The sequence below is a fragment of the Macaca thibetana genome, chromosome 20, assembly GCF_024542745.1.
Source record: "Macaca thibetana thibetana isolate TM-01 chromosome 20, ASM2454274v1, whole genome shotgun sequence".
Classification (NCBI taxonomy): Eukaryota; Metazoa; Chordata; class Mammalia; order Primates; family Cercopithecidae; genus Macaca; species Macaca thibetana.
The window spans coordinates 53,193,740-53,214,879 of record NC_065597.1 but is presented as its reverse complement, the minus strand read 5'-3'; the positions used below and the strand labels follow the sequence as shown (position 1 = coordinate 53,214,879).

Sequence of the window (21,140 nt, the reverse complement as noted above, 5' to 3'; positions counted from 1 at the left end):
GTGCTTACAGGTGGGAGCCACCACACCCAGCCCAGATATGCACTTCTTTTCTACAGAGAGGATGAATTTCCATTTATGACTTTGGTATGAAGTTTAAAATTCTTTAAATAATTGTGTTTAAGTTTTTTAAACTGAGTTAATGAAAATTTTTTAAAAAATAAGTCAATTTTAGTAGAGGAGGGGGAGAAATTTGGTGAAGATCTTAAAGCCCTTTGGGAGATGAGTCACATTCGGGTGGATGGTCTTAGGCAGTGTGTCATAATCTGGTCTTACCCGACCTTTCCCCCTTTTTCTCTTCTATGACTCCATGAATTTTACTCTCCCTCTCCAGCAATAAGAGCCATCAAATCAGGAGCCTAAAGTGCTTAGTTGTATTTTGCACAATGTACATTAAAACAAATACAAACCCGTAAAGGTGAAACCATCATACATCCGTGGACTACTTAAAATGATCTCCTACCCATTTTGGGAAACACGGCCATTTGGAAATTTATCTGGCCCCTGTCCCTCGCCTGGGAATCCTTAACATCTGGCACCGTGGATTATCCACAGAAACATCTCTGGCAATAGAGTTGCTCCTGGCATAGAGTGGGCATCATTAAGTGTTTGTTCAGAAATAAAAGGACAGTGAGATGCCAACCATAACATTTAATAGCTTAGGCGCTGGTGTGTCGAAGCCACTTGCTCAGTACAGTTCAAAGATGATAGATCTTAGGGTTTCCCTGCATATGGTTAGCGGTAGGAACATACCACAAAACACGGCCTTACCCACGGTGGAGCGATCCCCCAATGCGGGGATTCCGACTAATGAGTTTGGGGGGCAAGCCGAGTTCTTCTGAGCAGAAAGCAAGCGAGTGAAATCTCTCTCTCACTTACTTCTCTCTCTGCAGCCGATGCCATCTGCTAGCTTTAAAAATAATTTTTAAAAGCAAGTGTTTTGGTTCTCTTCAACGTGCAGCAAAGACAGATGCTATTTTTAGGCTTGTTTTCTATTAAAAAAAAAAAAGAAGAAGAAGAAAAAACCAAAGAACCAGGGGCTGGGTGTCGGCTGTTCTGGCTTACTGTCTGCATTTTGCCATCAACTTATATGTGACCTTTTGGCAAATCTCCTATGCCTTGGGCCCTGAGAACATAAGTGATCATTTCACCTCCTTTTCTCATTAGACATGTTGAGAGGGTGAAGTAGTATTGGTCTGAGAAATAAAAACCATTCATTTTCTAAAAATTAGTCAGTGTGGGCAATACGGCAAAACCCTGTCTCTACAAAAACTACAAAAATTAGCCAGGTGTGGTTGTGTGCACCTGTAGTCCCAGCTACTGGGGAGGCTGAGGCAGGAGGATCACTTGAGCCTAGGAGGTTGAGGCTGCAGCAAGCAGAGATCATGCCATTGTACTCCAGACTGGGTGACAGAGTGAGACCCTGTCTCAAACAAACAAACAAACAAACAAACAAAATTGGTTAACTTGTGCTCTCCTGTAACCTGCCAGCTTCTGTCTTGATGTACCACTAGATCTCCATGTGCCTTCTCTCCTCTCCTGGACTGGAAGCTCTTTGAGGGGAGGACACATCCACACATCCGTACAATGTCTAGCTCAGAACCTTTCACACAAGATGTACCCACTGGAGGCAGCATCATAAGGGGTTGAGAGTGCAGAGTCTGGAACCAAATGCCTAAGGTTCAGATCCTGGCTTTGCAGCAACTTATCAGCTGAGAGACCACTGGCAAGTTACTTACCCTTTCTGAGCTTCAACTTTCTCCTCTTTAGAAGGGAGAGAATGATTATACTTGTCACATTGAGTTTTGTAGAGGGACAAGTGAGACAAAATATGTAAAGCATTCAGCTCATCACGTGGTAAGTACCCAAGAGAGCTTAATTTCATTATTGTTGTTGTTGTAGTTATTAGGCCCTCCCACATTTGATAAATGCACATATGACTGTTACGTATAAGATAAAGTTCTATGTGCTGTAAGGAAGATTTATTTAAATGGTGAATTAAATGTTTGTTATATGGCCAGCATCATGTTAGACACTCTACACATGTGTCCTTGTTTAACGCTCTGTGGGCAAGTCAAAAATGTCCCGTCTACAGAAGAGAAAGCCCAATATTAGGTTAAAGAACTGCTCAGTGTTGCAGTTAGTAAGTAGTGCAACAAGACTTCAAATACTGTATTGACTTAAAAGGTGAAATCTTTGCTTCACTTTCCCCACCACCTCTTCTTCTAGTTTTATAGCCCCTCACAATGGCTTTGCAACTTTTGACAGCAAGTCACCTTTTACATTGTGACTCAGCCATAGCAACGTATAAATATAACCAAAACATATATTCCACAAAAAGTACTTAGTGGTGTTCTGTGCAGCATGCACTGATAATTTTTCTTTCTTCTTTTTTCTTTTTTTTTTTTTTTTTTTTTTTGAGACAGAGTTTCACTCTGTTGCCCGGGCTGGAGTGCAGTGGCACCACCATGGCTCATGGCTCACTATAGCCTTGAACTCCTGGGCTCAAGTGATCCTCTTGCCTCAGCCTCATGAATAGCTGGGACTACAGGTGCTCACCACCATACCCGGCTAATTTTTTTTTTTTTTGGGGGGGGGTAGAGGCAGAGTCTTGCTATGTTCCCCAGGCTGTTCTCAAACTCCTAGCCTCAAGTGATCCTCCTGTCTCGGCCCCACCAAAGTTCTGGGATTGCAGGAGCGAGCCACCATGCCTGACCTCTTTTTTCTGTTCTTTTTTTTTTTTTTAAGTTGATCATGACCCACCAAATTGATTTAATGATCAGTTAAAGTGAGATACAACTTGAGTTTGGAAAACACTGGTCTGGCTTCAGTACTCAGGCAGTGCTGCCAGGACATCTCATTTTCATCACATTTAGCTTGCAGCCCTGTGTATGTTTCATTCCAGCCCCTCAGTCAGTCTGTTAGAGATTATCGAATATGTTATCCTCATTTTATAAGTGAAGATATCAAGGCTCAGGGATATAAAATGGTCTTCCCAAGCCTCCCCAGTAGTCAGAAAACGTGGAGCCCATGCTTTCATTCCACTCTTCTGACTGTATGAATGGTGCTTTGGAGACCCAGTAACTCCTGCTGCCTCAAGGCTCACCCATTTTTCACTTAATTAATGTGTACTGATGGCTCGCTTTGGCCAGGCATGGTGCTGGGCTATTGGTACATAGTGGTAAACAATTTTTACACGGTTCCGGATTTGTGGAACGTTCAGTCACATTTGACATTAGTCCATTTCTTTCAGAGTGAGACCCTGAACCTTTGTATTAGCCTACATGACCTTACATGATGAGTCCCTCAGCACCGCTCTGGGCTCATCTCCTACCCTGTCCCCCTTCTTCTTTCTTCTCCAAGCACATGAGGTGTGCTCTAGCCTCAGGGCTTTTGCACAGCCTGTTTCTCCGCCTGGTAAACTCTCACTCTAGATAACCTGCATAGCTGCTTTTGTCATCTCCTTCAAGTCTTTGCCGAAGGATTGCCTTCTAAATAAGATTATCCTGAATACTTTATTGAAATTGGAACTCCTTTCTCCCGTCTCATCAAGCTGGTACTCCCAATCCTCCATACTTTGCTCTGCTTTTCCCCCATGGCACTTTTTAATCTTTTAATCTTCTATTTTTATTTTTATTTATTTATTTAATTTTGAGACAGAGTCTCACTCTCTTGCCCAGGCTGGAGTGCAGTGGTGTGATCTTGGCTCACTGCAACCTCCACCTCCCAGGTTCAAGCAACTCTGCTGCATCAGCCTCTCTAGTAGCTGGGACTAAAGGCACGCACCATCATGCCCAGCTAATTTTTGTATTTATATTTTAGTAGAGACAGGGTTTCACTATGTTAGCCAGGCTGGTCTTGAGCCCCTGACCTCAGGTGATCTGCCCGCCTCAGTCTCCCAAAGTGCTAGGATTACAGGTGCGAGCCACTGTGCCCGGCTATCTTTTAACATTCTATATAATTTATTTATTATGTTTAGCATTTATTGTCTTTATCTGTGTCTACCTGCTAGAATGAAAGATAAAGGCCAGGAATGTTTGTTGGTTTTGTTCACTGCTCTATGTTCAGCACTCATCTATAACCTGGTACCTAGTAGGACTCTATACATTTTTTTTTACTTGACTAGATAGATGAAATAAATAACCATCAAGTTCAAAATATAATTAACAAATTATGATGTGGTCAGAGATTTAAAAAAGAAAAGAAAAGAAAAAAGCCCACGGGGTTTCATGAAAGAGTAGAACGGCAGACCTAATTTAGATTGGGTGGGTTAGAGGAAGTGACTTTTTTAGGCTGAGAACATAAGAGGGACTTCAGTTCCCAAATTCGCTAGCGCAGACTCTGCCATTGCAAGCCAAAGGAATGTAGCGTAAAGGAGAGATTTCACCCAAGCAGAAGCCTCTAAGAAGAGACAAAGTGATTCATTCATTTAGCAAACACCCTCTGATGGAAGGAGAGACGCAAGTCACATATTGGTGTTGCCCAAGGGCCAAAACACACATCTGTCTTATTTAATCCCAGCAGCATCACTGAGGTTCTGCTCTTATCTCCTCTTGACAGATGAGGAAACCCAGGTGTTGAATAACTTCTCCAGATACATCCAGCTATTAAGAGACAGAGCTGGATTTCCAAATGAAGTGTCTTTGGTACCAAAGCTTGTGCCCTTTCACTCTCTGGGCACCTACTATGTGCTAGTTGTGCTATCAGGAACAGGGCTTACACAGCCAAGAAGGGCATAGCCCCTGACCTGAAGAAGTTCACAATATCCCTTGAAAGACATGCTGAAAAACTTCCCTGATTAGGACACAGATTTTTTTCTGGCCCCATTTCTTTTACTTCTGGACATGCCTTCCTAGGTTACTGTTTTTCAAATCTTGATAATTCATCTTTTTGTTTTTGATAGCTACTGTGTTATCTATTGGTGAGTACCTCAAAATTCAGTGGCTTAAAACAACAATAAGCATTCATTATCTCAGTTTCTGTGGGGCAGGAATTTGGGAATGCTTCACCTAGTTGATCTGGCTCTGGGTCTCAAAGGATTGAGTCAGATTGTCAGCTGGAATTCTATTCATCTGAAGGCTTGTCTCGGGTGAAGGATCTGTTTCCAAGGTGATTCTCTCACAGGACTGGAGTTGGTGCTGGCTGTTGGCAGGAGGCCTCGGTTCTTTGCCAAATGTACCTTTCTGTAGTACTGCTTGAGCATCCTCATGGCATGGCGGCAGGCTTCCCAAAAAGCAGTGATCTGAGAGAGCAGGGTGGAAGCTGTAGGTCTTTTATGTGCTACTCCTGGAAGTCATACATTGTCATTTTTGCAATATCCAGTGGGTTACACAGGTCAGTCCTATTCATTATGGGAAGGTACTACACAAGTACATAAATACCAAGAGTTTGAAAAATCACTGGGGCAGTGGGGGGGCATCATAAAGGCTGGCTAGTACAGCTACCTATCATCTGTAACATTATTTACTTAATATTTTCCACTTTTTGTTAAAATCAGCCTTATCCTAAACAATAATATCAGTTAAGTCACAATATTAATATGCTAATTATATTTTCCAGCAAAAAAATATAAACTTGTAATTATTATTATTATTATTTTTGAGATGGAGTCTCACTCTCACCCAGGCCGGAGTGCAGTGGCATGATCTTGGCTCACTGCAACATCCCCCTCCCAGGTTCAAGCGAGTCTCCTGCCTCAGCCTCCTGAGTAGCTGGGATTACAGGCGCCTGTCACCATGACTCACTAATTTTTGTTTTTTTTGCTTTTGTTGTTTTTCAGTAGAGATGGAATTTTGCCATGTTGGCCAGTCTGGTCTTGAACTCCTGACCTCGGGTGATCTGCCCACCTCAGTCTCCCAAAGTGCTGAGATTACAGGTGTAATACGTAGGCATGAGCCACCATGCCTAGCCAACGTTGTAATTATTCATGAAAAAAATTATCTGTGTATCACCTATGCTCGCTTGCATAGTTCCAGTAACACAAACGTTACCCTTGGGGAAACAGCAAGCCCAGCAAACAGGGATCTGTCAGAGTCCTGGAAGTTTTCATCATAAATTCCAGCTCTTCCCTCACTGTCCATTTGGAGCCCCAGAAGCTACAGGATGTTAATGTTGCTGTTTGCTGTCCTCTTCCAGGACCGCCTGTACTTTGTGATGGAGTACGTCAACGGGGGCGACCTCATGTATCACATCCAGCAAGTTGGCCGGTTCAAGGAGCCCCATGCCGTGTAAGTGAGAACTAGTGCTGTGCTTTCTCTTTGGGATAAATGGGTAGGTTAGTGGTTCCTTTGGGTGTGTTTTTTTTGTTTGTTTTTTTTTGTTTTTGTTTTTTTGCCAAAGAGGGATTTTTAAACACCTCGGGCATCTTTTTGAAAAAATATTTAGCCAGGGAAGAAAGATGTTCTGCTTAATATGAGATGCTTCTTTTTTTTTTTCCTGACACCAACTAATAACCTGAAGCTCAGCCAGACACCATGGCTCCTACCTGTAATCTCTGTTTTGGGAGGCTGAGATTGGAGGATCACTTGAGCTCAGGAGTTAAAGGCCAGCCTGGGCACCATGACGAGATCTCATCTCTATAAAAAATAAAAAACTTAGCTGGGGATGGTGGCGCACACTGTAGTCTCTTCTGAAAAATAAAACAAAACTCAAAGCTCTAAACCCACAGCTATTTATTTCTAATTCATGTCCCTGACTGCTTAGAAAGGCCCTGTATCTTCCCTGGGGATTATCACTGTAGATTTTATGTGTCCATTTGCTAATATTTATTGAGAACTTACTATGAGCCAGGCCCTAAGTGCTTAACAAACATCATCTCAACCCTGAGAATAACTCTGGGAGGGAGATGCTGCCACCTCTGCTTTACAAACAAGGAAATGGAGATGCAAGGTTTTGAAAGCTTGCTCATATTCATGGAGCTAGTAAGAAGCAGTTCCTGAATTCTGACCCCAGTGTTTCTTTGCCCATGTTCTTTATCTTACACCACTCTCCCTCTTAGATGCCTTCACTCCACGGGGGTGAAGGATCAAGGTGCTCAGTGGCAATGGTCTGTGGTTCCTGGGATGGGGAGACTGATTCTTGGTTGTTGGAAATGTGTTTCCTCTGCTGAGTCAACTCCATCCCCTTCAGTTTAAAAGGCAGCTACAGTCTCTTCTTTTCAGAACACAAATCTCATCATGTCACTCCCCTGCTTAGGAACATTGCAAGTTGTAGGAATCAGCAATGATAACCTCTCCTGGGGAGTTTGCTAAGATCTTACTGCCTCTCCATAGAGCCCCCAGAGCTCATCTAGAACCCCACCCTGTCATACCGGAGGCTCGGTGGCTCCCGCCCAGTTCAGCTTGCCCCCTCTCCTCCCACCTGGCCAGGTTGTGAGCACTGTGTTCTGATAGGATTTGCATTATTCTTGTGCTTCCAAATCTAGCCATTCATATCTCCTGGCACGACTCTAATAGGATTAGCTTTGCTTTTACTTCTAACATCTAATTGACCACAGGCTTTAATTCCATTGTCACACAAGACATGTCAAGACACTTTGCATAGTTCCCCAAAGCCCTGCCCAACCTTTGTGGCATAACTGGGCTTCCTAGTTCTCTCGAAACCTCTTTCTTTATGGGTTGACCTTCAATAAGAGGTTACACTTTAGACAGATGTTGTTTCTGATTCCAGCTGTGCCATTCATTCGCTATATAACTTGCCCAAGTTAATCTCTCTAACCCTCAGTTTCCTCATTTGAGGAATGGGAAGATAATAGTAGGACCTACCTTACAGCATTATTATTGGGATTAAATCAGGTAATGCCTAAAACGGTGCTAGGCAGATGGTAAACCTTCAACAGATGTTAGCTGCTGTTGTCAAGATAATTTAACTTGCTATACAGTCTGAAAGTATAATTCTCTCTCTTTTTGTGGGGGTTGGGGGACAGGGTCTCACTCTGTTGCTCAGACTGGAGTGCAGTGACCCTGATTATAGCTCACTGCAGCCTTGATCTCCTGGGCTCAAGCAATGCTCTTGCCTCAGCCTTCCAAGTAGCTGGGATCACAGGCATGTGCCACCACTCCCAGTTATTTTTTTTCTTTTATTTTTAGTAGAGACAAGGCCTCACTATGTTACCCAGCTAGTGAAACCGTAATTCTCCATCCAGCTCATCATATCCCATGGCCCCCTCTCCACTATACAATTGCTGAACTTCTGCCTACCCCCAATTTGTCCTTAAGGCAACCCCATCACCTTCTAAACCACCCTGTGAATCCATCCGTACTCTCAGCATTTTATGAGCTATTTAGCTGACCATCCATGGGTTCTTTAATGCCCTGCACCTAGTTCAATATTGTATTGAATTCTGAGCATTGCCAAGCATATGGTGTCCTTGAGTTTCTCCATTGCCTTTTTTTTTTTTTTTTTTTAATTTCAGATTTTACGCCGCAGAAATTGCCATCGGTCTGTTCTTCTTACAGAGTAAGGGCATCATTTACCGGTAAGTGAATATTGCTGTACTTTCCATCTCTTCATCTCCCTCAGCTCCTCCCTGCCCTGCCTCTTTCTTCAGCTGCTTTTAAAATTAGAATCCGTGGTGGGGGAGGAATCCTCCAGAACTAACTTGGGCATGTGTTCTGCCAGGCAGCATCGCCCACTGCCCTGGCAAAGTTTGGACAGCTCTATATGGTGGTAGAAAATCTCGATGGACTGTGTCACCAATGATGGTTCAGAGCCTCAAACAGGAGACCATTTGCTCTAAGAGGAGACTCACAGAGAGGACCCCAGTACTTCTTTCTCTTGCTTGTGGACCCTACATTTGAGGAGCAGACAAAGAATTTGGGCTGGCAGAATGTGATGGATCACATTATTATGAAACATTATTTATGTATTTATTTATTTATTTATTTCTGCTATGTAACTACAACTTGGAAATGGATCTCTGAGTGGCTGCTCTGAAAGACAGGATTAAGTTCAGGACTTGGCATCTGCTGGTATTTGGAGGAGCAAATGGATGATCATAGCTGCATGAGTCATAGCGTTTTATATTTCATGCAAGGCGGACGATTGCACCCGAGGCTGCTATTTGTCAGCGAGTCCAGGGCGTACAATTCTCCTTGTACTACGTCGATGCAAATGGCATAGCCAGTGCAGGCTTGGGCTGGTTTGTTATGCAAGAGAGGCTGCAAGGCATGAGGCTTCCAAACAGCGCTTGGCATGGGTGGGGGGGGGGGTCTATTTCAAAGATTATGAAGAACCACAAAAGTCTATTCCATTCATGCGTTTGACACATATTTATCAAATCCTACTATATTCTAGGCACTCTTGTGGGTGGTGGGCATACAGAAGTGAATAAAACAGATGAAACCCCTTGCCCCTGTGGAGTTTATCTTTTCGTGGTGGGAGACAGATAAGTGAATCATAAAAACATAGTCTGCCAAGTAGTGATAAGTACTATGGAGATAAATCAAGCAGGGGAGGGTGCTGGTGTACCCTGCGTGTTGGAGGGTTCCCTCTCATTCTGTAGAGAGCGTAGTGATGAGAGCCTGGAGAGTTAGGGGTGACTTGGGAGTCCTGGGCCTTTTGCTTTAACTGCGGGATATGGGATTAAAAGGCATGAGGGGGCTGGGCACAGTAGCTACCACCTGTAATCCCAACGCTTTGGGATGCCGAAGCAGGAGGAATGCTTCAAGCTAGGAGCTTCAGACCAGCCTAGGCAACATAGTGAGGCCCCTATCTCTAAAAATAAAATACAATTAGCCAGGTGTGGTGGTGCATACCTATAGACCTAGCTACTCAGGAGGCTGAGGTGGGACGATCAATTGAGCCCAGGAGTTCAAGGATGCAGTGAGCTATGATCATAGTACTGCATTCCAGCCTGGGTGACAGAGCGAGACCCTGTCTCAAAAAAAAAAAAAAAAAAAAAAAAAAAGGGGGCATGATAAGATTAGCCCTGGTAAGTACAAGGCAGATAGTGGAGGCAAGGCTATGGGGTCCTGGCAGGACGGAGGGATGGGAAGTGGGGGCCTTGTCAGAAGCTTTCAGAGTCCTGGAGCTTTTAGTCACACCTTGGAGTGCTGATATGAAATCTATAGGGGGAAGGATAATCTTATTCTGAGTGCACAAAGTCCCTGCCATTCCTACTTTCTCCTAATGATGGAGGGAAGAAGGTCAAGAAGAGGAGTGGTTTTACTTGGCATATGGGTGATCCTAGTGAAAGTGTGAAAATAGAGAGAAGACGAATTTAGAAGCTGAGGCAGGAGGATCACTTGAGCCCAGGAGTTCGAAACTGCAGTGAGCTATGATTGTGCCACTGCACTCCAGCCTGGGCAACAGAGCAAGACCCTGTCTCTAAAAAAAGAATTTAAATTTTAAATAGTATGCTCATTCTGTCCATGCCCACGTTTGCCCTCAGTGAACACATTAGCTCTGTGTGCATGAAATGGCACGTGGAAATCATCTAATTCCCTTAGTTTCTCTTTTGACTGTCATAGTGACAATATCATTTTGTGCTGAATATAATTCTGGTGTTGAAAGATACACATGAGGCTGGGGGCAGTGACTCATGCCTATAAACCCAGCATGTAGAGAGGCTGAGGCGGGCAGATTGCCTGAGGTCAGGAGTTGGTGACCAGCCTGGCCAACATGGTGAAACCCCATCTCTACTAAAAAAATACGAACATTAGCTGGGTGTGGTTGCACATGCCTGTAATCCCAGCTACTTGGGAGGCTGAGGCAGGAGAATCGCTTGAACCCAGGAGACAGAGGTTGTGGTGAGCCAAGATCGCCCTGTTGCACTCCAGCCTGGGCAACAAGAATGAAACTCCATCTCAAAAAAAAAAAAAGGTGCATATGATCTTCCATATGATGTGATGATGTGATCCCTAAATTCAAGCCAATGACTTCAGCTAGTGCTTAACCACAGAGACAGGGATCATGGGTGATTTTTCACTCTACATGATTTTCAACTTGGGTGCTGACATTAGGACCTAACTCCTATGTGGGATGTGCCTCTACTAAATAGAACCAACTGGATTCTTGAGAAGATTAAACATGGAACTACAAGTTTGTTGGAAGAAAATCCAGTCCCAGTGTAGGAAACAGGAAAGGAAATAATTAGAGTTCTAGTCAATTGAGTTGTGATTCAGGGCTAGTTTCTAATCAATCAGGAAGCCGCGTTGGGATCTGGGATCCATGAATCCAGATCCAGGTGGTAAAATTCAAAGACTAGCATTTCAGGTGCTAATATGATACCTATTCCAAAGCCCCTTTTCCTAAACTAACTACATACTCTCCCTTTAATCTTCCACTATTAATATGGTCTTTAAAGGGATATTTATCAATCTTTTAGGCCAGTCTTCATCTGAACCCCTCTTTTGCGTATGTGTAAGAACAGAGTCAATCTCCTACTATAGATAATGAAAATGATACTCATTTCACAGCCCCCCTGTAGCCAGGGCAGGCACACAACACAAGCACTGACACTTGGTCATACTTACTCAAGACCTTGAATCAGAAACTAGTGGCCAAGAAAGCAGAAAGCACAGTATCAAGAGAGGCCATAGTAATTATCAGCAGTTACTTTCCAGAGGCAAGAGAAGAGGGTCTTAACAGCAATAGGCAGAGTCCAGCTTAGGGCTTCGTGGAATAAGGGGTGATGTTTGTGTCCCATGGCAACTTGGGTGGTGGTGTCATTGGACAAGCTCTGAGTTGCAGTTAGGCATCGTTTTGGGCTTTATAGACTCTTAATCTGGTTCTTCAATCTCCTCAAAGATTCCGTGAGCTCCCCAATATCCTTTGATGAATTCCTTTTCAGGTAAAAGTCATCACAGTTGGTTTTTGTTGCTCACCCTCCAGAACACTTCTTGGAAATAGACTTCTTGAAATTGATAGTCAAATAGGAATGGTAAAAAATAAATTACTTGACAAAAGATGTATGGTTTTGTCATTTCATAGAGATTGCCTTCATAGTGGTAGTCTTTTAAGATGTTACAAATCACTACCTCCTTCATCTAAATCTCTCCTTAATTGAACAGTTCTTAAGTAAAGAGGATGAAGGATTTTGTTAGACTTACCATCTTTAAGGAAATGGAGATGTTGTGTTCGGGGGCGAGGAGGGAAAAAGATTCTTCCTATCAAACTTGGTTTCTGATTTACCAATCACTATATCTGGAATGTGTGTTGGTTTTGCCCTTGATGGTTTTCTGAAAAATGAAAATAATTTCTCCATCCATCTTTTGAAGCAGAAATGAGGATTTATTACATAGAACAAAAGATTAGGGTGTGATATCAAAACACTGCTATGTGATGGTAAAGATGACAGAGGTGCCCTCCAGCCTCAGGACTGCCTGGCTCTTGGCACCTGAAAATTCTTTTCTATAATAGATGAAGATTTTATCACTTCCCTAGTCTACCCAGCTGCCTGCTTCTGGGCATGTGGTCCCGCTGAAGGGATGTCATTTGTCACTATTAGAGAAATCACAAATATCACATATAGACCTACCTAGTAAGTTTAGGAAAAGCAAATTGCTGCAAAGCCTGGGTTTTCTGAGTTCCAAACTTTCACTCAAATCACGGTGGCTTGTAGATGAGCATGAAGGCTGGATACGAGCAGCACCATGGACAGCACCAAAGGCATGGCGTGTTGGGATTGGCAAACATCAGTGGGCGAGTGCAAGTGGACCTCCCCCTCCCTTTGAATAAGGAGAACCCACAGACACAGATAGGAGATGCCAGGATATAGTTTTCAGATTGTATTCTTTTAGTCGGAAATGAAGACAGTAACTCAATTCAAAGTAACTGAGGTTAAAAGAGGCATTTATTGGCTGACATAACTTAAAAATCCAGGCACAGATCTGACTTTAGGCCTGGATACATGCAGAGGCTCAAGTGCACGTTATGAGGGCACACTTTATCATCCTCCCTCTAGGCTCTACTTTCTCTATATTAGATTGCTTCTCTTCATCTGGTGACCCCTGGAGTTTCTAGACTTCCATAATACCACCTGAACAACCCCAATGTAAAATGCACTTATCCCTTTCTTGATTGTGCCAGCCAAAGTGCCGGCACTAATACTTAACAGCTTTGATTGGCTCACATTGGATCACATGCCCATTCCTGAATCAATCACTGTGACCAGAAGAATGGAATATTTCCATTGGCCAGGACAGGCCCATGTGACCATTCCTGGAGCCATGTTACATGGAAGCCATGTTACACCCATGGAAGAATTGGATGAGGGTGTTTCTTCTAGGGAATATTAGAATGCTGTCATCACAAAATATTAGAATAGGCAGAACCACAGATGCCCACTGCCCAATGAAGATGACCAAAGGGAAACATCTGAATTAAGCAATAGATCCCCCTACCTCTCAGGAAGTCGGAGTTCCCCATCTTCTATTAGGACTGGAACCATCTGATCCATCACTCAGCCTTGCTCACTGGTGCTGAAATATAAAGCATTGACATTGGAGTAGGTGTTTAGGGAGGAGGAAAGTGTGTTGATATTGGATCCATCTTGTGTGCTAAAGACTACAAGTGTTCCCCAAAATATCAAGCTCTTCTCATCAACACAGATGAAAATAAAAGAGAATACAGCACATATCCTTTAGGTTAGAGCTCAAATGTCACCACCTTAGAGAGGTCCTTTCTGACTGACACCCTGCTTAAAGTGACTTCCTCTAATCACTATCTTATGTCCTCTTTATTTTCATCATACCACTTATCAGAATCTATAATAATCATGCTTATAGAGTAATTGTTATCTTTTGCCCAGCACTGAAATTTTATCTGAAGAACAGGAGGCTTATCTTGTTTACAGCTACATACTACATCCAGGCATAGTGCCTGTCACATAGTAATTGTTCAACAATTTGTTTGTTTGTTTGTTTGTTTTTGAGACGGAGTCTCGCTCTGTCATCCAGGCTGGAGTGCAGTGGCACTATCTCGGCTCACTGCAACCTCCGCCTCCCGGGTTCAAACTATTCTCCTGCCTCAGCCTCCCGGGTAGCTGGGACTACAGGCGCCCGCCACCAAGTCCAGCTAATTTTTTATTTTTAGTAGAGACGAGGTTTCACCATATTGGCCAGGCTGGTCTTGAACTCCTGACCTTGTGATCCAACTGCCTTGACCTCCCAAAGTGCTGGAATTGCAGATGTGAGCCAACATGCCCGGCCAAATATCTTTTTATTCAAAGAATCAATGGAAACTCCTGGGTCATGTCCTAGGAGGTAGTCCAAGAGATCAGGGAACACTTCCTTCAATCAGCTTTTTTTTCTTTGTCATCTTCAGAGATATTTTAAAAAATAATAATTTTGTGGAAAATGTATCTTCTTACAAAATATCTTTAAGTTGCAAAGGAAAATTCTTGGAATTTTCCTGGATCCAGGAAGTGTCATGGATGCTCTGCCCTTTGCTTAACTTTCTGTGGATCTCCCTCTTTTCAGAAGTGCTGTCTCTTTGTGTCCTTGTGAGACACTTGGCACAGTTGGCTCTGTAGAAAAAGAAAAGCACGGAGGTTTGTGGACCTCTTTTTATTTCCCTGCCAGATTGTAAGCTGTTGGAGGTCAAAGGCTGGTTGCTACTGACCTTTGTGCCCACACAACACCTAACACAGTGTTTTATGCATAATGAGTGGCTGTTGCTTGGCTTGAAATGCATAGCAATTAATTAAATCTCTAAATTCTTGTGTCTGCCATAGTGACCTAAAACTTGACAACGTGATGCTCGATTCTGAGGGGCACATCAAGATTGCTGATTTTGGCATGTGTAAGGAGAACATCTGGGATGGGGTGACAACCAAGACATTCTGTGGCACTCCAGACTACATCGCCCCTGAGGTGAGAGCTGCGGGGCACACGTTCACATTGCAGTGATGTACCCTCTGCTCCCCAGATGGCCGTGTGAGAGCTGGGAAGGGTCGAGGGTGGTACCTTGCAAGGGAACCTCGGGCAGAATCTTATTCTATACTCTAAATCCTCCCTTTGAGATCACACATGCAAATTAATTTAGCACACATCCAGAAGCCCAAGCCCAAAATACATCAAGGTTTGGGAGAAAATTTAAATAAAACTCAAAAGAACCATCCAACACACATCAGTAAAATTCTTCATCAGACTGCTGTGGCCCACAGCCATGTGATACCGCCTAATTGTGACATCGGAATGTTTGTCGAGAGAGAAAGAGCAGATCCCCTGGGCTGGCATATGACATGGGATCTGTGTCCTGTATATGTTCCTCAGTAGGAAAATGGACAATAGCCCATGATTTATTTATAGCATGAAATACTACCAGGCACCAATTCAGAAGAGTGAGTTAGATATGTATGTAGATATGAAAAGATCTTCAAGACACATTGTTAGAGAAAAAAAAAAAAAATCAAGATACAGAATGACAAATACAAGGCCTGGCACGGCAGCTCGTGCCTGTAATCCCAGCACTTTGGGAGGCAGAGGCAAATGGATCACTTGAGCCCAGGAGCTCCAGAACAACCTGGGCAACGTGGCGAGACCTCGTCTCTACAAAAAAATACAAATATTAGCCAGGTGTGGTGGCACGTGCCTGTAGTCCCAGCTACTTGGGAGACTGAGGTAAGAGAATCACCTGAGCCCCAGGAGGTCCAGGCTGCAGTGAGCCGTGATTATGCCACTGCACTGCAGCCTGGATGACACAGTAAGACCCTGTCTCAAAAAAAAAAAAAAAAAAAAAAAAAAGAAAGAGGAATGACAACAATGTGATACTATTTATGGATAAAACAGAAATACACGGAACACTGCTCTGTTTTCAACTAGTAAAAGCATACAAAAATCTGGAAGATTTCAGACTGATTTTATAACACTGGTTACCTCTGAAGATAAGGGAATTGTAAAGAGAAATTTAGCTACTTCTGTATACTGCTGACATTTTTTTTTACAAGGTAAATATATTTGTATATTACTTGAGTAATAAAGTAATTCAAAAATAATAAGGCTTTATTCAGACCCAATGAAGTTTTCCCAATGTGATATACTTTGGTCTATTATCATTTTGTTAATTAATTAGATATGACACAATCTATAACACAACTTTCTGATAGGCCGTGGGTTCCATAATCTCTGGTTCTCAACTCTAACTGCAGTTTAGAGTCATGAGAGAGCTTTTATGATGTAGGATGCAGCTGGGGCATGGTGGCTCACCCCTGTAATCTCAGCGCTTTGGGAGGCTGAGGCAAGAAGATCACTTGAGGGTAGGAGTTTGAGACCAGACTGGACAACATAGTGAGACCCTAATCTCTACAAAAAAAAATAAAATAAAAATTCGCCCAGTGCACTAGCTTACACCTGCTGTCCTGACTACTCAGGAGGCTAAGGCGGGAGGATCGCTTGAGCCCGGCAGGTGGAGGCTGCAGTAAGCAGTGATCATGCCACTGCACCTCAGCCTGGGAAACAGAGCGAGACCCTGTCTCAAAAGGAAAAAAAAACAAAACAAAAAAACCCACAGACAAACAAACAGAAAACAATGTGGGCTGCTCAAATGCCATCCCATTAGAATCTCTGCAGGGTGAGGCCCAGGATTTGGGGTTCTCAGAAGTTCCTCACTGGTGGTGATCCAGACAAGCACAAGAAACCCTGAACTGTGTTGCTGATGAAGTTGCCTCCCCTCCAGCCTGCAGATGGGAGGGATAAGCTGCAGGTCAGGCTTTGTCATGAACTAACCACATCACCCCTGGCAACTGGTCTCACATCCCAGGCTCTAGTTTCCTTTGTAAAGAGATTGGCTTGTTGGGTTGTCATGAGGATCAAACAAGACTTGAAGTACTTTAAAAGTGTGAAAACACTTTCAATGAGAAGTGTTCTCCTGGAATGCTTTCCCTTCCTTGTCTTGCGGGTTACTTCTCAGAACGCATTTCATTCGTTCATAATTGACAAGTAAAATTGTATACATTTATCATGTGCAACATGTTCTGAAATACGTATACATTGTGGAATGGCTAAGTTGAGTTAATTAACATATTTATTATCTCACATACTTTTTTTTTGTGGTAAGAACACTTAAAAATCCCTCTTAGCAATTTTAAAGAATACAATAGATAGTTATTAACTATAGTTACTGTGTTGTACGATAGATCTCTTGAATTTATTCCTCCTACTTAACTGAAATTTCATATCCTGTAATCAACATCTCTGCGTTTCTGATTTTGGAATAGAAATCAAAGTGGGAGATAGAGATCAAGAAACGGCCATTCACTTTATAGCCAAGTTTGCTCAAATACCCTTTTTGAGTTAAACAAGCAGTAACTGAATTATAAAACATTCTAGGATTAGTTAACATTTTGAGGGCATAATATGTGAAAGCCACCTACTATCTCACATAACCCCATGATATAGATATTATAGAAGTTAAGTAACTTCTCCTGTGATCAGACAACCTACCAGTAGACAGCAGTCAGGATTCAAAGTCAGACTGCCTAACCCTCAGGCCTCAGCCTTTAGCCTTTGCTATATTACCTCTTAACCTCTGACATGGTTAGTTTTACATCCCTACATGCTGAAAGATGGACCGTCACATGGCTCTTCTAGACTTTTCCATGTTCTGGCAGTTTGGGAATATGAATTAAAAACTTCACAACCGCATATACCACATGATCCACCAATTCTACATCTAGGAGTTTATCTTAAGGAAATACTTGGACAGATGTCCAAATGTCTAATTGCAAGAATATATGTTACAGCATAGGAAGAGACCTAATCAATTGGAAATTTATAAGATAGATTTGGGTGTATCCATTCAACAGAATGTTATGCAGAGATAAAAACTGATTGTGTTCATATACAATTATTAAATTAGCAAGGAAAATTTAAGTGAATAACTGGCTTTATTAAAGATCTATTGCCCATAATCCCAGTGCTTTGGGAGGCCAAAGTGGGAGGATTGCTTGAGTTTGAGTTCAGTCTGGGCAATATAGAGAGACCCCGTCCCTACAAAAAATTAAATAATTAGCATGGTGGTGAGCACCTATAGTCCCAACTACACAGGAGGCTGAGGTGCAGGGATTACTTGAGCCCAGGAGGCCAAGGCTGTGAGCTATGAGCTATGATCTTGCCACTGCACTCCAGCCTAGGTGACAAAAAGAGACACTATCAAAAAAAAAAAAAAAGAAAAGAAAAAAGAAAAAAAAATGGTCCACATACCAAAGTGTTTATGTAAAGCACACACATACACACAGAGTTTAATATGTATTCAGAGAAAAGAGTATGGTATGAAGTAGACCAAATATTAGTCATAATTTTTCTCTTAATAAAGGATTATGGGTGATTTTCATGTTATCATCTCAGCTTAGCTATCTTTTATAAAGAAATAGTAAAATAGTAACAAATATTATTACCTCTTAAACGTTTTTATTTGTAATTATGTTTTAAAAACATGTAACATAAAATTTACTATCTTAACCATTTCTAAGTGTACAGTTTAGTAGTGTTAAGTATATTTACATTATTGTGTAAATGTTATAACTTTTACAATGAAGAGTAAAGACAGTTTTTCTTTTAAAAATTCCATGCTGTTTTTTTTTTTTTTTTTGAGACGGAGTCTCGCTCTGTCGCCCAGGCTGGAGTGCAGTGGCCAGATCTCAGCTCACGCTCACTGTTTTGAAAATAATGATAATAATAATACACCGTACTTAGTGCTTCGAAAAGGCAATGTGACAGCCACAGGTGTTTGTCCAGCTGCAGGTGCCTCTGCAAAGAATGTCTGTCATTCCCTGAGTAGCTAATGTAAAGAAATAGCTCAGGTGGGCACTAGCCTTCTTGTAAAAGAAGAGTGGAATCTGTCTCCAGAAGATACATGAACTGCAAACCTCCCTGATAGGATGCCTTCTGTTTTCTAGATAATTGCTTATCAGCCCTATGGGAAGTCCGTGGATTGGTGGGCATTTGGAGTCCTGCTGTATGAAATGTTGGCTGGGCAGGTAATTGAATTTTAAGTGATCGATAAGAGAAGTCCTCCCTACCCCCATCCACATGGTTTCCTTAGGAGAATGCATGTTTGGTAACAGCTCATAAATGGAAACCTCTATGACTTTCCCGGCCTTGGGGTCATACAAGTCCGTGGTCATTTGAAAGCTGGGTGTGTGGCTTCACTGTAGGCCCCAGGGAGGAGAGTCTGCCAGTTGAGGGGGGCTCTGGGGAGGGTTCAAGCAGGGATTCTTCTCCTCCCACCCTCCCCTGTCATACAGGCACCCTTTGAAGGGGAGGATGAAGATGAACTCTTCCAGTCCATCATGGAACACAACGTAGCCTATCCCAAGTCTATGTCCAAGGAAGCTGTGGCCATCTGCAAAGGGGTAAGTACATCTCTTAAAGCTGTGGCCAGGACCACCCCATACAGGCATGTGGGATGTACCTTGCCCAAGGACACCCCACCGGGGCGGGGGGGAACAGAGCCTGAACTCCACCCTTCACTCTGTTTGGCAATATGAGAACCCTGGCATGGAGCTGCTACCTCCCAGAGGAGAGAGCGCTTTTTTTCTGATTTGCACAGAAGTGCCACAGAGAGCTGCCTGCAGCTGCGTCTTGCTGCTGGCTGGGCTGCAGTCTCTGAACCAGCACAGGGGAATGCTCATTGAGTGAATGAGGTAGAAAGCACAGAGATTTTGTCAAAGAGCTGGAAGTCGTGGGAAAGGGCACAAGAGGTCTTCGGCACAACTCAGGCTATCTTGCCCTGCTCTGCTCTATGTGTTTAGTTAATACCAAGAGCGTGCAACTTTTGTTCTAAAAAATACCAGGCAGTGTTGAGGTTAAGGAATTCTCTAGATAAGCAGACTGAAATTCAGTGTACTCAAAATCCCACTGTCCCCTCTCCCCCAACATGCACACAAATGGCTCAAAGGGAATGCACGCTTGTACGTCTACAGTTTATACACAGGGCACCTGTGAAGAAAGCAGGACGTGTGTTTGTGGGGAGGGATTGTTTGTTTTGCGTCTTGTGTTGGACCAAGGCATACTCACAGTGACTTGTGTGAGATCCTAAGGATCAGTGATGCTCACTTTTGGAGCCATCAGGATAACCTGAAGTGCCTTACCAGAATGCACATGCTTCTGCCTCACCCCAGAGATTAAGTCTGGGTATGAGTATTTTGGAAAAGTCTCCATTTGGCTTGCACACCACTGCCTTTAAACATACTGTCCAAATGAAGTGATTTTTCAACTCTGATGGAAGCCTGAAAGCAATCAAATTAGATGCCCAGAAAATATGTTCCAAGCGTAATATACTAATAAAGAATTTGCTCTCCCACCACCCAGTGGTACAGGTTAGAACATGGCCATGCCTTAATCAGCGGGTTCCCACCTGTGTGTCTGAATAAACCAGGGCTGCCAGTCCTAGATCTGTGGGATGCTTACAGACTTTTCATGCCCTACTTTGCTCTTCCTGACCCCAGCCAGATGCTGAATGCACTGGTTTGGGTAAAGGAAAGCTGGGAAACTCAGGCAGGCCAATCTGAGGCTTGGCCCAGTTTGGAATAGCTGGGCCAGCCTCTCAGCCTAAAAGCACCTTGTCACACTGCCTAAATTCCCACTCTCAGTGAATCACCTAAGGTTTGCACCTCAGCTCCATAGGCTAAGATGCACGTATCCCTGGGGAAACCACCTGTGAATTAATCTCAATCCCGAACATCTAAAGTGAATTGCTTGAAAATATTTTCTTTGAGGGTGTGAGGCAGGGAGAGGGAAAATGAAGAATAGAGAGGGGAGTCGCAGAGGTGCATTAGGAACCTAAGCAAAGCCCATAAAGAAAAAGAAGGCACACACGAAGGCCTGTACAGGCCCCCATAGACATGGTATTGAAGGGTGGGAGGGGTAGACAGAAGGTGGCACCTGGAGCTTTTAATTTGTTTAATAATTGCCAGCATATAAGGATCAGGAGATTTCTCATAAACATTCAGCTTTCAGGTTTCTCTTGAAAAATCAGATCTTGCCACATTGGCTTGTCATTCTTACAAAGCACCAGTCAGCTAGATTGGAAACCACTGCCCTCTGTAGTTGGGGCTTGCCCTCTGTAATTCACAGAAATTCTCACCTGGCCAATTCTACCCAAGTTCAAATCCTGGTTCAGGCATTAATTGCCCTCAGACCATGGGGAAGTTGTTTGACGGCGTCTGCAGATTGGGAATAATAATAGCAGTCCACACAGGG

General features: G+C 43.1%; 2 protein-coding genes across 7 annotated transcripts in view; one reads left to right on the top strand and one right to left on the bottom strand.

The window, feature by feature from the left end:
* Nucleotides 1-21,140, bottom strand: part of NDUFAB1 (NADH:ubiquinone oxidoreductase subunit AB1) — a 1,133,838-nt gene that overhangs the window by 580,608 nt on the left and 532,090 nt on the right. The window lies entirely within an intron of this gene.
* PRKCB (protein kinase C beta) overlaps nucleotides 1-21,140 on the top strand; it is a 382,510-nt gene that overhangs the window by 327,590 nt on the left and 33,780 nt on the right. For both annotated transcript variants that reach the window (XM_050773830.1, XM_050773829.1), the window contains exons 11-15: nucleotides 6,133-6,224; nucleotides 8,411-8,473; nucleotides 14,672-14,810; nucleotides 18,836-18,916; nucleotides 19,184-19,291. In XM_050773830.1, the coding sequence (XP_050629787.1) occupies nucleotides 6,133-6,224; nucleotides 8,411-8,473; nucleotides 14,672-14,810; nucleotides 18,836-18,916; nucleotides 19,184-19,291 (483 nt within the window). The remainder of the gene's footprint in view (nucleotides 1-6,132; nucleotides 6,225-8,410; nucleotides 8,474-14,671; nucleotides 14,811-18,835; nucleotides 18,917-19,183; nucleotides 19,292-21,140) is intronic.